General features: G+C 41.7%; 1 protein-coding gene across 1 annotated transcript in view; it reads right to left on the bottom strand.

Moving 5' to 3' along the window:
- Positions 1–775: 775 nt before the first annotated feature.
- Positions 776–16,261, bottom strand: part of LOC129408544 (forkhead box protein K2-like) — a 31,624-nt gene continuing 16,138 nt past the window's right edge. The window contains exons 2-6 of the mRNA XM_055152273.1: positions 6,447–6,641; positions 6,155–6,308; positions 3,655–3,801; positions 2,926–3,119; positions 776–1,430 (exon numbers count right to left, since the gene is read on the bottom strand). Of these exons, the coding sequence (XP_055008248.1) occupies positions 1,184–1,430; positions 2,926–3,119; positions 3,655–3,801; positions 6,155–6,308; positions 6,447–6,641 (937 nt within the window). The 3' untranslated portion in view covers positions 776–1,183. The remainder of the gene's footprint in view (positions 1,431–2,925; positions 3,120–3,654; positions 3,802–6,154; positions 6,309–6,446; positions 6,642–16,261) is intronic.

A 16,261-nucleotide genomic window follows, 5' to 3' on the forward strand; every position in this document is an offset into this window, starting at 1 on the left:
AGGGCCAATTTAGATTTTTTTTTTTTTAATTCTGTAATTTAAATTGACTACAAACTCACGCACAGCCCTTTTTGACTGTTAGTCCATAAGAGAGCAGTGTAGTCATGTTTTCTGCAGCTCTCTCTTTCACTGAAATGTTTAAATCAAGTTTTATGTGTATTTTTAAACTGCAGGGCAGCCAAAACAACAACTCAGTCTGTGCTGGAGATTTATGACCGATATGCTATAAAGGGCAAATATCGGTCAATCGATATAATCGGTCTAACTCTAAAATAAATAACCAAGTTAGGAATGTTTTTATATGTGGATTAATTCTGTTTGTGGTGCTAATTAATATTTACTATGCCTCAAAATTTGCATTAGAGTTTGATGAAGAATTCGGTCTAATTCAAGAATCAGTATTTCACTTGTTGTCACAGTGACTTCCCCTGGAGCTCGCTGTCCACCGCCTCATCTTTAAAACTGTATTTTAGTCTGACTTGAGAAACAATGTGAGACGTGGCCACACCGCCCTGTCAAAGACACTTCACCCACATTGCCTAGTCTGAAAGTGGTGTGTGTGTGAGTGGTGCTGCTTTGTTTCAGTCAGTCAGTCTGCCCCAGGGCAGCTGTGGCTACAATAGTAGTTTACCACCACTGATCATGGAGTGAATGAACAATGATCTGTAAAGCAACTCTGTGACATATGTCTCTGAAAAGCACTATATAAAGAAAAACCTGCTTATTTACTAAAACACAGAGATAGAAACAACTAGCATGCTAACAGCACCCCAGCCTCCAGGAAAGTGACATTTTGTTTTTCTTCAACAACTCCTTCAGTATCAAAGATCTCTGCTTCCTCATTCATACTGATCAAATATCACACACAAAACAAAATGAACTATGAAATGAAATACATCAATATTTCCAGACAATAAAACAGATTTTAAAAAAAAAAGCTACTAAAACATGCAATATCTACAGGAAATATTTATAACTAAACAGTATTATTTTCCCCTGCATTTTATTTGAATTAGTTAAGGTGTATTTGTTTTTTTCCCCTTGTGTAGTTGGTTCTTATAAGTCGGGGACTATAAGAAACTTGTTGCAGACAGTCCACAGGGGTCTCATTTTGACCCCAAGAGCTGCTTTAACAATATATTTATTCTGGATCTAGACAAATGTAGTTTATAAAAGTATAAAGTTAAAATGCTGAGAATATTCCCAGCGTGTGACGTCTACAGTATAATCCACCGTGTGTACCTGGCGTGTTGTGTGCGAATCTCGTCTCCTGGATTAGTTTGGGCTGCACGTTGGCGCTGGGGGCGGGGACAGACGTGTCGACCTCCAGAGGGACAGGTGAGCCCTCCCTCGACAGGCTGTCCGGGGTCTGCACACCGCTGGAGTGAGCAGACAGCACCCCCGAGTGGTTGGGAGACGCCGGTGCACTCCTGACAAATGACAGGAACATTTTATTAAAGAGGAGGATTTTACCTCGATGGAAAATTAACTGCAAACATGTTTAGATCAGCACGTTACTTTTTATTCTTTGGAATAAACAACAACAGAGACAGAGAGAGACGGAGAGAGACAGAGACGAGAGAGACAGAGACAGATTAGAGAGAGAGAGAAGAGACGGAGAGAGACAAGAGACGAGAGAGACGGAGAGAGACAGAGAGAGACAGAGACGGAAAGAGACGGAAGAGAGACGGAGAGAGAGATGAGAGAGAGAGACGAGAGAGAGAGACAGAGAGAGACAGAAAGAGACGGAGAGAGACGAGAAGAGATGAGAGAGAGACAGAGAGAGACAGAGAGAGAGAAAGAGAAAGAGACGGAAAGAGATGGAGAGAGACAGAGAGAGACAGAGAGAGAGAGACAGAGAGAGACAGAGAGAGACAGAGAGAGACAGAGAAGAGACAGAGAGAGACGGAAAGAGACGGAGAGAGACGGAGAGAGACGGAAAGAGATGGAGAGAGACAGAGAGAGACAGAAAGAGATGGAGAGAGACAGAGAGAGACAGAGAGACGGAAAGAGACGGAAAGAGATGGAGAGAGACGGAGAGGACAGAGAGACAGAGAGAGAGAGACGGAAAGAGACGGAGAGAGACAGAGAACCTCCAGTGTCCGCAAAGTGTGCTTAGTGGACTGTTGTGCTTAGCCCTGTACTTAGTAACACACATTAAATGGGCCAGAACCCAAGTGGGTCCCTTATGATCCACACTGGAGTTATTTTTTTAGAAAGCCACGTAAAATGAGGTGTTCTGTAGGATGTGCATATGCACCAAACACGCTGATGCCGTTTCATATGTTCATTTAGTCACCTTGTTGCAAGTTTCTTATGTTTAATTATAAAATTGTATTTATTTAATATGAATTATTATATAATTGTTACATTATACTTTCTATTTTGTTTCACCAAAAAAAAAGTTAAAAACAAGGACAAGTTCACATTGGTTGAGCAGGTCTTGAGTTAAGTATTTGAAATAAAAACCTCAAGATTTATTTATTTATTTTTGTAATTCATGCCTTGAAAGTCAAAGAATCTAAAGTTCAGGTAAAAACTAAACTTTAAGATTAATTTTGGTAAGTAATTCTCAACATGAAACTAACATCATTTCTATGAGCAAACCGTACTGGCACCTTACAGTTCGACCTTTGTTTTTGACATTCTGAGTCTGAGATCCCTTTGGTCTTCAAGCTAAGGCACTCCCCCTTCAGAGCTCTATCACAACATAATCAGCCTGCAAGCCACTAAAGAAACTACTGCACATCGCATCAGGTTTGTGAAGTAGTAGTGTCTTGTTTTGTATCCTGCTTTTGTACATTTATGGAGAATTGGAGAATATGGGAGCATGAGTGCACAGACTCTTACGGCTAAACGTGAGGAGGGTTTTGTATATTTTAGCCAGATCACAGTGTAGCTCCATCCTCCCTCCGTAAGTCTGACCTGGATGAGAGGGGTCCGTGTGGGGCTCTGAAGCAGGGGACTCCTCTGGGCCTGCGTTTCCTGAAGGCCTGTTCCACCAGTTTAGCTTCAGACGACGGGTCTATCCTCCAGAACGAACCTTTCCCCGGCTCCTCCTGAGACCGGGCCACTTTTATGAAGTACCGGTTCAGAGAAAGGTTATGACGGATCGAGTTCTGAAAAACAGGAGGCAGATGATTGTAGTTTCATCTTAAAAGGAAATATGAAGCAACACAATATTCACTTACTCATGTGACCCTCTCCTCCTCTGCTCTCACACATAGACTGGATAAAGAAATGTACGAAGATAACCCACTAACCACTGCCACAAACTCTATGTGAGTGAGTGTGACATCACCCACAGCGTTCAGCTCCAGTCAAATGAAGCTTATCGAGGCCGGCAGTGATAGAGGTGAATTTGGAGCTGAGTCCCATATTTGGAATTCTGACTGTGAGTGTCATAGCAACCAAAGAGCCAATCAGGAGTGAGGCTGTTGAAGGTTGAAGGCATCTGATTTGTCTGTTATTAATGTTCATGCCTTGATTCTGGTCGCAATTGACTTTCTACAGAAAAATGTGGCAAATTTGATGTCTGCTGATGTCAGGCTTCAGATTCAGACCTACAAATGTCTGTGTTAACCTGGTCTACATGATCCTGGTGTTTTTATTTCACTCGGTGGTCTGTATATAAAGTGATGGTGTGGTCCTCACCTGCCAGCCCTTGTCGGCGGTGCGGTAGTAGGGGTAGTTCTTGGTGATGTGGTTGTAGATGCCGTTTAAAGTGAGCTGTTTGTCCTGAGCCAGAGTGATGGCCTGGACAATCAACTGTGCATAGGAGTACGGAGGCTTCGAGTCGTCCTACAGAGAAAAAAAACACAACATTTAATCTGTGTTTAGGATTATAATGCATTTTAAAAGACTTGACACACACAAGTCAGAATGAAGGTATTATGTTTGACATTATGCAACCCTTGTAAGATCTGCTGTCCCACAGGTTTCACTGGAGATAATTCTAGTCATTGTGATGGATTTAACCTTGCACACGATTCTTGCAATATTTGGAGTTCACAAACTCACAAGAATCCATCTTGAGATACTCTCGCTGTGAGGGTCAAATTCACCCAGCAGCAGGTGGACCAACCACAGAGCGACATTGAGGTTTGTGTTAAAGCCAAAGGCGAAGTGCAGACACACGTATGAGTCAGTCCATATGAAATCAACCGTTTTCAAGGAATCTCCCCTATGAGCCATCTCAGAATTGGCTGGAAAATTTTCCAAAAATTTCTAAAATCACCAAATGAAAGAATCTAAAATTTTTGCTCAATCCCTTGAGTCGTTTTCATAAAAAATAGACTTAGGAAGGTTATTGTAGATTCTTGGTCATAGATTCTAAATCTGATGTCAAATATTGGTTATTGGTTCTTTATTAAGCTCATTTTCAAAAATTCCATTTGAAATGAAGGAAGTTAATGGTAGATGTTTTTATTACTTTAAACTAATCAGAATATACCAAAGTTTCTCTGGAAAAAATTTTATCAACATCTAACTGTGCCCACATGGGGAACCGAGGGTCCAAAGAAGGGGCCAAAAAAATCACATTTGGTTTGTGACCATATTTGAGACTCTACACCATCCACATGAAAGCTCAGAAAAGTGTGAGATTGTTGTCAGAAATGGTCATTCTCTCAAATATTCAGGTTCAACAGTGAGTTTGTAAATCTGCTTGGAGTAAAAAGATTTTAAATCTCAAAAATTGAAAAAAAATTAAATAAAAAATTGAGCGGTAACCAAATATGAGATTTTGGGGGCCCACAGTGCCCCCCCTTAATAAAGATACTAAATGTTTGACAACAGATTCAGAATCTATGACCAAGAATCTACAATAAGCTTCCTAGTTCTATTTTTCATGAAGTTCTGGTCTCTCAAACATGTTTTTAAATAAAGGCTTCTGAAAAAGTGAGCATGGCCGCAAAATTTCAATGGGCCATAACTCAGGAACAACTCAAGTTTGGATTAAGCTAAAATTTTAGATTCTTTTATTTGGTCATTTTAGATTTTTTTTTTGAAAATTTTTCAGCCAATTCTGAGCTGGCTCATAGGGGAGGGCAGCTGATTTCATATGGACTGACCCATATTTCAGGTGATTTTAGACTATTTTGTTTGTGAAAAACATTCTGCATTTTGAGGACAAGAAAAACATCTGGATTTAGCAAAAGTTAAAGTTATAAGATCCAAACATTTGTCATGATGTTCTGCATTTTCCTGATCTCTTTCAGTGAGGGCTGTTCCAGACTGAGAACGTGTAGAACTCATTCAGCCTGCAGCACATCTCAGTCTGGTGTGAATCAGGTTAGTGACGGACAGGGTCCAGAAAATAAGCTATTTTTATCAGTCATTATATTTTTACGGCTCATTTGGGCATGTGGTCACAGGAAGAGTCTTTTTAAACTCATTGATTCAGTAACACTGCAGTCAAACAGGACATTATCCAGCCCTTGTACGATCCTCTGTCCCACAGGTTTCACTGGAGATTATTTCATTCAGTCAGTGTGACAGACATTTTATTATATTTTTACAGTGTGACAGGTGGTTACACGCAGAATCTTTTTAAATACAAAAACCTAATGCCATTTTAACAGTGTCTACACTGAACCCCTCCTGGGCGAATGAAGGATTACACTGTCTCAGAGTTATATACGTTTTTTTTTTCTTTTTAAGTTCTGTCTCTGCCCAATACTTCCAAGAAATCTAGCTCTTCATCTTTATCTCAGCTCTTTATTTGAAATGTGTTTAAATTATGAGGATAAAATATAAAAATGTAGACAACTGTATGATTTTCAACCCATCAAAACAGTTATCCAGCTCTTTTCACCCTTCAAGGCCCTCAAAGGACTTTACATCAAGGAGCCACTCACCCACTCACACACACATTCACACATCAGTACACACAGACACTGGGGGTGAGGTGGATTAAGCGTCTTGCCCAAGGACACAATGACAGCATTCATCTGTGGGAGTAGAAATCACACACCGCCAACCTGTGGATCAGTGGATCTGACCGCTCAACCGATCATGTTTATGTCAAAATCGGGATTCAAACCGCCAAACACTTCCACCTGATCTACTGCCCCCAGTTCTCTACGTCATTCACACATTATTTTGAGTGAATGACGTAGAATCCCTGTTTACGTAGCCTCAGGTCCGTGCGTACCTTGGGACTGTCCCCTCCGGAGTTGTCCTTCTCGTGCTCTGGTTGCGAGTTATCGTTTATGAGCTGAAGTTCTGCTGAGCTCACCATTCGACTGCCCAGTCTGTACCCAGAGGAGCCTGCCCCCCGTGGACTGGAGGGGCACGAGTTAGCAGCACTGTGGAAAAACACACATTAAAACATCACAATCACCAACAATGCCGATTTGGAAATTGTGCTATGAACCAAAAGGTACAAAACGCGGATTTAAGGAGAGTTGATGGAATGAGAAAATTACAAGACAAACTCCAGTTACCTGATGGTCCCTGTGGGGGAGGGCAGGGGGCTCATGAGGTGGGCGATGTTTTCTGGGATGCTGATGGTTAAAGGAGAGATCTGAGGCTGAACCGCTTTAACTGGAGATTCTGGAGCTTCACGTTTCACTTTCCTGCCACTGGACAAGGCCGTGAACGAGATCTTTATGTTTGTGCTGGGGAACCGGAACGTGCACCTGCAGAGAGAGGAACAACGAGTCAGGAAAACAGCAGCAATAAGACCTGGACTTTTCTGGTTGGAGGGTGCGACACCTCCTCGTTTCCATGGAGATGCTATTGCTGTACTTATAGTGTTCTACTTAGGATGTAAACTCCTTTTGTCCCTTTTGATGATTCATTACTTTTTTTATTTGTTTGTGAGGTTAAAAATACATTCATAAATTAATGTAGTCTTTGCACTGATGTCAGTTTTGGAAATAAAAGGTGTGTCTCCATCTCAGGTATGAACAGTCACATGACACGTTTATCAATTCAGACCAAGACCAGGAAATGTTGAGTCCAGTTCAGAGACACAGAGGGAGAAGGATCCATCTGAACGACCATTTCAGCTCCAAAATTCAACAACAAAGAAACTCCAGGCTTCTACTTGAGCTGTGAAACCTGCTCTGGACTTTGGTGAGTGGAAAGACACTTCTGTTACGGCAGCAGAGAAAGTGAAAGTAGATGCTGCAGTGGGGGATGGGACCCAGGATTGTGGAACTCGAGGTACAAAATTAAAATGATCAGATCAGACTAAACTAAATGGGATTGATGTTTAATTAAAAAAATAAATTAAAAAAGCATAAATAAAATCCACCTTCATGACTCAAGTGAGTACTGACACTGATGTAACCACATAATTGCAGAGTTACTGTTGATTTCATTTTTCTACATTTGAAATTGCATTTATTAAGGAAGCAACGATACAGTTTTCTCACGATTCAATACGTATCTCGATGGGTCACAATTAGATCGCAAAAAAAAATAAAAGTCTCATGTAATTTTTTCTGCTGATGAATATAAAATAACACCATGATGTTAATGAAACATTACACTACAGCACAGCTACTGTACAGCTGGAGTTTATATGTGAAGTGTTTTAGCTCATTTGGTTCAAGGATTTACAGCATTTTTATTCAATGAAAATAAGAACATAAGTTTCTCAAGCTGTTTAACATTTTATAATAAACCAGTCGACTCTTAATATAGACTGTAGGGGAGTGACAATAACAGACTTCTGTTTTTGATGATGATTTGATGACTTCTTTTCCTCCTCAGTCCTCTCACTGGGTGCACTTGTGCCCGCGCTGCCTCCTCCAGCAGAGACAGTACGTAGCTCCTCCCACACTGCACAATCCAGCAGAGACAGAGTACGTAGCTCCTCCCACACTGCCCTGTTACAGTCTGTGCTCTTACAGACACACTGCACTCTCCCATCCTCTTTCTGAACACTCAAACTACACAGGAATGTCTCAGACAGTTTTTTGACTAAAACTTGTGAGATAGAGTCTGAGAAAAAGATCACATATATGAGTGCACTTCATTAAAGATGATCTGAAGCCAAAAGCGATTCTAAAGTATTTTGAAGGTAATAGCTTTGTCATTTTTGGGTCGATCAACGTAAAATAAATAGTGACCGAATGATCAAACCCTCCTCTGTTAGAATATTTCAGCAGTACATCCCTATGGAGCAGTTTTCTTGCAGAGGACGCTATAACTGTTTTCCTTTGGGACTAAAATAAGAGACAACACAGAGCCCTGGAGGGACATGTGCATATCGACAGAACACGTGTATTGAATCGAATCGTGAGACCAGTATCGAATGATATTGTTGCATCCCTAGTGTTTATCTAATCGCTTGTAACAGGCTTCAAAATATTATTATTGATTTTCAATAGAAACTTTGTCATGACTTATAGTCTTGATGAAGACTTTGTGTTTGTCAGTGTCTTTTTGTTACCATTTTTACCTCCGCCAAGGAGGTTATGTTTTTGCCGGCGTTTGTCTGTCTGTTTGTTTGTTTGTCTGTTAGCAACATAACTCAAAAAGTTATGGACCGATTTTGATGAAATTTTCAGGATTTGTTGGAAATGTGAAAAGGAAGAAGTGATTTCATTTTGGGGGTGATCCGGAAGAAATCCTGGATTCTGGATCACTTCGAAATTTTAGTTAACATTGTGGTAAATGGGGCCAAAAAATTTGTTTCTCAATATCTTGGTTAATTATTGACCAAACCCCATGAAATTTGACTCAGGGATGGACAATGATCCTCTTTCATATTCCAAAGGCTGATCTGGATCTGATCCAGAAGACTGATTTTATCGCAATTTATATAAAAAATGGGGGTAGTCCTTGGCGGAGGTCTGCGCTCTCTGACTGCTTTTCTAGTTTCTTCTTTAAATGACTCTGAAAATATGGTGTGATGACAAATTGTGTTCTGTCTCATTGTGGTTTTAGATTTAGAGACAAAATGGCTTCCAGGCTGGAGGAGGACCTGACCTGTCCCATCTGCTGTGAGCTCTTCAGAGAACCTGTGCTTCTGTCCTGCAGCCACAGCTTCTGTAAAGTCTGTCTGCAGAACTGGTGGAGGAACAAACCCATAAAGACCTGTGCAGTTTGTAAGAGAAGATCCTCAAGGGAACATCCTCCTGTGAACCTGGTGCTGAGGAACCTGGTGCAGACGTTTACAGAGCAGAGAGAGCAGACCCCTTCACAGCAGAAAAAGCAGACCCCTTCAGAGCAGAGAGAGCAGACCCCTTCAGAGCAGAGAGAGCAGACCCCTTCAGAGCAGACCCCTTCAGAGCCTCTGTGCAGTGTTCACTCAGAGAGAAGCTCCGGCTCTTCTGTCTGGACCATCAGCAGCCGGTGTGCCTGGTCTGCAGAGACTCCAGGACTCACAAAGACCACAGGTTTAGTCCCATGGAGGAGGCGGCCGAGGACCTGAGAGAGCAGCTGAGGACGTCCATCAAGCCTCTGCAGGACAAACTGCAGGTACAGACTCTTCACCTCTGGAACTGTGTTTGTGTTCATGTTTCTGTTTGTCATTATACATGCAAGGACCTTCCAGGACCTTCTTGTTAAGAGGAGAGAGTGCTAACCACTCTGCCATCGTGCCTCCATGTGGCCTCCCCCTCCCCAGACACCTCCTGGTGTTATTAGTAGAGCCCGACCAATATGGGTTTTGTTGTGGCCGATATGAAACTGATAAAATTGGAGTTTGAGCTGCCGATAGCCGATATAATCGCCGATATATTTAGTGATGTAAAAATTCACTGTAAATCTTGAATTGTTTAAAAAACTTAGGTTTGGCTCTAATGGATTTTAAATTGGGTTTATTTAGGCATAATTTATTGTTATTCTGCCTCTTTACGTCATATTTACAGACAGTAGGTCGGCCTAATGGCATTTTTGCATCACATTCTAGCAGCTAGTGATGGGGATTCCTGTTCTTTTCAGAGAACCGGCTCTTTTGGCTCGGCTCACTAAAAGCAGCTGGCTCTTTTGGCTCCCAAGCAGTTCTTCAGATTGTTTTGTTGCAAGCAGAACTAAACCAGAACTGAACCAGGACTGAGTGTCGGGACTCGGTCTCTATCTCTCCGTCTCTCAACCCCAAGATTAGTCTTGGTTTATTTATTTTATGTTGAACTACAGCCAAACATGCACGTTTTTTCTCTCCTATGCACACGCATATTTCTGAAAGTTTCGTTTTCAGCCACTGCCGCTGTCAAACTACCACGAGTCTGCACACGACGTGAAGAGAAAAAAAGTGAGAGAAAGAGAAAACACGGCTCCCAATAAGGAGCAGGCTCCCATTGTTCACTTCAAAGAGCCGGATCTAAGAGCCGTTTCGTTCGCGACTGACCCATCACTACTAGCTAGTAAGGAAACTACCGCTATTAGCCTTTAGCCTTAAATACGTGCGCGCCATGGTAATTCATTATATGCACAAATGTCATAATTCACACCTCTTTTCACAGCTCATTAGTGCTGGTCCAATGACAAATATACGACCAAAATAGTAACTTTACAATAGACCAATAGAAAACAGCCTGTTTATGTGTGGGAGCTACAGCAGCTAATCGCTAACCAAAACTAGCTTCAAAGTCGATGTATTTCCAACACTCAGCGCTCACACAGGCTCCTCCTCACATCACAAATCTGCACTAATAAATGTCCTTTTAATCCAGACTTAAAATGATTGTCCGTAAAAAGAATATAATCTTAAGTGTTGTGTTTGGCTGCGACAGACTACACACAGACAAATGACTCTGCAGATAAATACTGATGTGGAGCCACATATTAGGACATTTATCTGTCTGTAAATGGATTAAATCAGTGCTTCTCATTATTTTCTGTCATGCCCCCTAGGACGAATATCTGGCGCCCCCCCGCGTGACTATAGTATCACTATAAAATTGTATAAGTACACCTCTGCGTAACACTGCCACCTTATATGATGCCAACAACGCTCGCTGGTTTACTGAAGTAGCAGTCACAGCGGGATGATTGTCGGCAATATTCGGCACGTTTTCGCTGAAAAACTCAAGCTTATCAGAGTGATTGGGGTGTATTAAAGTGACGCTTAATTTATTGGGCTTCATGCTGTCCGCTGCCAACATTTTTAGACACAGTAACACACCGGTCTTTCCTCGTCTCCCACCGTAGTCACAGTGAAGCAAGCGCTACAACGCTTCGTCATATTCCTCGTCTTAGCTTTCGGGAGATTTTCGTTTGTCTCTTTATCTCCGTCTCTCTCCGTCTGTCTTCTCATCCCTGTTAAATATTTTTTCATGGTGTCACTTGAGGGTCTGCTACACTTCGTGTCTACACTTCATACTCAAACTCTGTGCTGTGTGCAAAGCGCGCATGCTCAGTGCAAACAAAACTCCCTGCGCACACTCTGCCAATGAGAGCGCTCTGCCCCCTAATGTAGTGGAAGTGCAATTGCACTTTATTCTAAAGGCCCGTTCAGACCAAAGCGTCCACTTTCTATGTAAAGTCTATGTGCACGAGCGTCCTGCGTTTTTGCGGCGCGTTTTCGGCGTCAGCGCGGCGCGTCTTCAGCGTTTTGGCGTCAGCGGCCAAGACGCGCGTCCAAGGCGTCAGCGTCAAGAAGTTGAAAATGCTGAACTTTTCGCGTTAGACGCAGCGTCAACCAATCAGGGACGAGTATCCAGAGACGCAGCGACGTTGTTATCAGGAAGAAACCCAGAACCAGAACGAGAACCACAAACATGAGCGGAGAATAAATATATACGCCACAATCACCGAGCCGATCGCGAGGAATACACCAGGACCGGACCAGACCAAACCAGGACAAGACCGGGACTAAACAACGATCCGAGACTAGACCGAGAATAGACCGAGACTAAACAAGGACTAATGACCGTGATTAGACCAGGACTAGACCGGGACTACACCGGGACCAGACCGGGACTAGACCGTGTAGACCAGGACTAGACCGGGACTACACCGGGACCAGACCGGGACTAGACGTGATTAGACAGACTAGACACTAGACAGACACAAGGACTAGACCGGGACTGATCAGTGTCAGCAGTATAAACATATATACGCCCCAGTCGTCGACCCGATCTCCTCCTTGATGTTTTGTCATAAAAACACTCGGGAAAAACCGGACCGGCTCTTGTTTCCAGCCACGCGCGTCAATATTTTTGTCCCGTTCGTCCACGGCGTCAAAGAACACTCAAATTATAGAGGCGTCAAGGCGTTTTTTCTGTAAATCTGTCTGTAAATTGAATTAAATGAACATAATGTCAGCAAACATATCGGCCGATAGCCGATATGTTTCCACGTGCCCATGTTGGCCAATAATATCAGCCAACCGATATATCGGTTGGGCTCTAGTTATTAGAGCCTTTAGAAGCGTGTGAGGAGCAGCTCACACAGACCACTGTCAGAGCAGACTTACTGCTGATCAGAGGCTCAACTGTGTTCACTCACATTCATCACACTAATGTGTCAGGGCCCCACAGACCAGAGGGCTGCTTCTGTCTGATTCACTCGGACTCTTTCTGTGCAGGTTCTGACTGGGAGGAAAGAGCAGTTTGAAGACGCCGCGGCTCATATCACAGCCCAGGCTCGACAAACAGAGGCACAGATCCGACACCAGTTTGAGAAACTGCACCAGTTTCTGTTGGAGGAAGAACAGTCCAGGATGAAGGCTCTGAGGGAGGAGGAGGAGCAGAAGACTCACAACATGAAGGACAAGATGGCCACCGTGAGCAGACAGATGGAGACTGTGTCCAAAACCATCACAGAGACAGAGGAGCAGCTGAGGGCCACAGACATCTCCTTCCTGCTACAGTACAAGTCTACAGTGGAGAAAGTGCAGCGCCGCCCCCTGGTGGAGGAACCACAGATGGAACGTGGAGCTTTGATAAGTCAGGTTAAACATCTGGGCAACCTGGACTTCAACATCTGGAGGAACATGAAGAAACTGGTGAAGTTCTACCCTGTCATTAAAATATGATAATAATATTAATGTTATTTAAAGTTGAAATGGGAGGTGGAGGGTTTGTCTCCTGCTCATCTCCATGAGCAGGAGGAGATGTTCTTGTTTTGTCTGTTATGTTCCACAGTATGGCATTAAACTTTATCTTGTATGAATTCAGTTGCATTTGTTAATGTTGTTAAAATATCAAAAATACCTTTTGAATGAAATATTTAGTATTTAGCATTTTTAAATCTCCATTGCATTAACATTAAGATAGGTGAAAATTGTGATGACACAATCCTCAGCTAAGAAGATGCATCCAACAATCTGATAAAAAATGTTTTTTCTTTTTTGTAATTTTTTTTGGGTAGATGGAAATGTTGTATTTGAAATTTTGTCTTAATAAACAAACACAAAAATTATTATCTCTCATATTGCTTTTCTGTACATAAACGGACTGTTAATCATTGCCATTACAAACAAAACTCAAATTTCTTCCTCAAACATAAAACACAACATAGGCACTGTTTAAATATCGCGCTGTACAATTAATGAATCACGAAGTTGAGTTGAATCATTTGTTTCAAATCACCACTTAGAAGCTCAGGTCTTTTTAATGAAGAAGTCCACTTCTAATCCTCCATCAGTAAAAACATGTGGTTTGGAGCAGAATTCAAAGTGTGTAGGAGGGACTGGACCAAGGACCGGACCATGGACCATCTGACCTGTTCTGTTTCTTTGATGAGGTACATGAAAGCAGCCTTAGCCCATGTTTAGACCACTTTTAGACCTGAGCTGGACCGAGGACCCGACCAACACCGTTTCATTTACAACATTTGATGCACTTTAAGTGAAGTTCAGAACTCCTGTGAGTTTGGTTCATTTGGGCCGGTGTGAAAGCTCCATTTTGTTTAAGTGTGGACTAAAGAACCATACCAAGCGGACTCCAGTGTGGTTCTCTTGCGATGTGAACGCTAATTGGCCTCGATTTGGCACAACACGCAACACCTTTTGATCTAAACAAGCTTCCGTAGCACGCTGAGAAAGAACAAAGTAAACCCCAGAATTACAGATTGACCGATATGGGTATTTTCATGGCCTATGTTGATACTGATTATTTAGAATTCAGAGAAACCAATTATCGATGAGCTCTGCCGATTAATAATATTTTTGAATATTTATTATTTTCCTGAAAAATGCTATTTAAATTTACTACAAACTCAACCATTGCACTTTTTGCCACAACCTTTAACAACACTGTGTCGTCTCACTTTGTGCAGTTATATCTTTGTATTAAAGGTGCACTGTGTAACTTTTTGGTTGGTGGTCCATTAAGTGCTCGTTTCCATGGAGATGTTTTTGCTCTGACTGGAATGATCCACAGTATGGCATTAAACAGCTCTACCTTATATTTATTACATTACAGGTGGTTTCATAAATCAAAAATACCTAGAAAAACAAACATTCGGACTGTGAAAAGTTACACCAGAAAAGTTACACAATGCACCTTTAAAGTGTTAAAATAAAGCTTTGTGTGTAGTTAAAACAATAAAAATGCCTCTGTTGCGGTGACAAAACTGGGCCAATCTCATCAAACCTGCCTCTCCATTCAAATTAAATTACTGCATTATCTATTATTATTATCTCTGTTGGCTAATTAACAAAAGCAGCACGGGGAGGAGGGTTCTGACACAATGGAAGACTAAATCTCCTCGGGTTTAAGCTACAGCCCATACAGGGAGAATGTACACCACAAACAGGGAGCCTTTCATTGGAAACACATCTTGAGAACATAGTTGTTTGTGATTGAGCAAGACACTTCTGTATTTTTTTTTCCTTAAAAGTGGCATTTCACCTTAACATTTCTTTTATATTGCAATCGACACTGAAAAAAGTCCCATTGACAGGACAGAAATGAACCTTTCCTGAACAGCTTTAGAATGATCTGGATGATCTTCTCTATCAGAACCACAGACTATTCTATGCCCACGCAGGGATTTTGCAGATATAAGTCAAATGATAATATAAAACAAAGTACCATGCTTTAACGTTGATAATCACATTCTGTTGTATAAATAAAGATTCAATGTGGTATCAGAATTGGTATTGGTATTGAATCTATTCCTTAGTACTGAAATCAAGTTTGAAATGTTAATATCTTGCCAACAGTAAAGTGGCCTTTTATGTGTGTAGGTTCCATAGTGGTCCATGGGTGTATACTGTCTATGTGCTCTTATACTTAGGCCTTTAACGATAAGAAATTTTGCTGGACGATTAATTGACCGAGAATTTATTGCGATAAACGATAATACTGACATTTTGAGACCAATTTCAACTAATATAATGACCATGGAATAAAAATGCAAATACATCTTCTCAATGATCAATAAACCTTACTTTCTAAAGAACATTTAACACAGGAAGTGTAAGACAACCAAAAACAACAGGCCTAAATAAAACAGACTTGTTAACATAAAAACAGCCTAAGGTGTCTGGCTCACAATGAGGACTTGTTAACAAAAATGTACTTGAATAAAACACTGTTGAACCAAACACAACCAAAGCAATAAATAAAATGGATTATTAAGTCTGTAACAAAATTGTCCTTAAAAGTGATTTTAGTCATTGACTTATATTGGTATATTGTGTCTCTGTGGCTGCTGCAGTGAGACTTTGCATTTTGGTCTTGAAGTGTTCGTATCAATCCGCAACACAGGATGTTATTTTACTATGAGGGAGCCTCTGTCCTGTCTGGTGTCGTGTCAGTTCGGTTTTGGGATTTTGGGTTCTCCCGGGCGCTAGGCTAGTTCTGACGCTTGGGTTTGGGTTTATCGGCTGTTGGAGTTTGACACATTTCTTCTCGTCGTTTGTGCGCTCACTGCATTTGACGCATGTGTCTGTTGAGACGTGACCTGCTCACCACTGTTGATTCGGCATTGTGACATGTTTTGGCACTCAGAGATGAACAGTTTTGTCACTCTGACAGCCGCAGACAGCACACACACCGCCGCAGAAAGTGCGCAGACTACGCGCGCATCCGCTGTGTTGATAAACACACACACACGTTGGTTCAAGCGTCATTACACTTGTTAAACGAGAGGAGTCAGAGAGCGATAGAAGCTTCTAACATTCAGTCTCTTTGAGAGTGAGAGAGAGTGAAGAAAACAAACAAGCTGCAAATAGAATTTAGCGTGGCTCGTTAAAAGTTATCGTACGATTAATCGATTTATTGATTATCGTTACAGGCCTACTTATACCCTATGTGCTCTGATACAGGTCCACATCATTCTAACTTGTGAGTGAGATACGTCTCAACGGTCCACATATGTCAAATGCAGTCGAGCACGCAAATGACGAGAA

The sequence above is a fragment of the Boleophthalmus pectinirostris genome, unplaced genomic scaffold (assembly GCF_026225935.1).
Source record: "Boleophthalmus pectinirostris isolate CB_2022bp ecotype Guang Dong unplaced genomic scaffold, ASM2622593v1 HiC_scaffold_17, whole genome shotgun sequence".
Taxonomy (NCBI): Eukaryota; Metazoa; Chordata; class Actinopteri; order Gobiiformes; family Gobiidae; genus Boleophthalmus; species Boleophthalmus pectinirostris.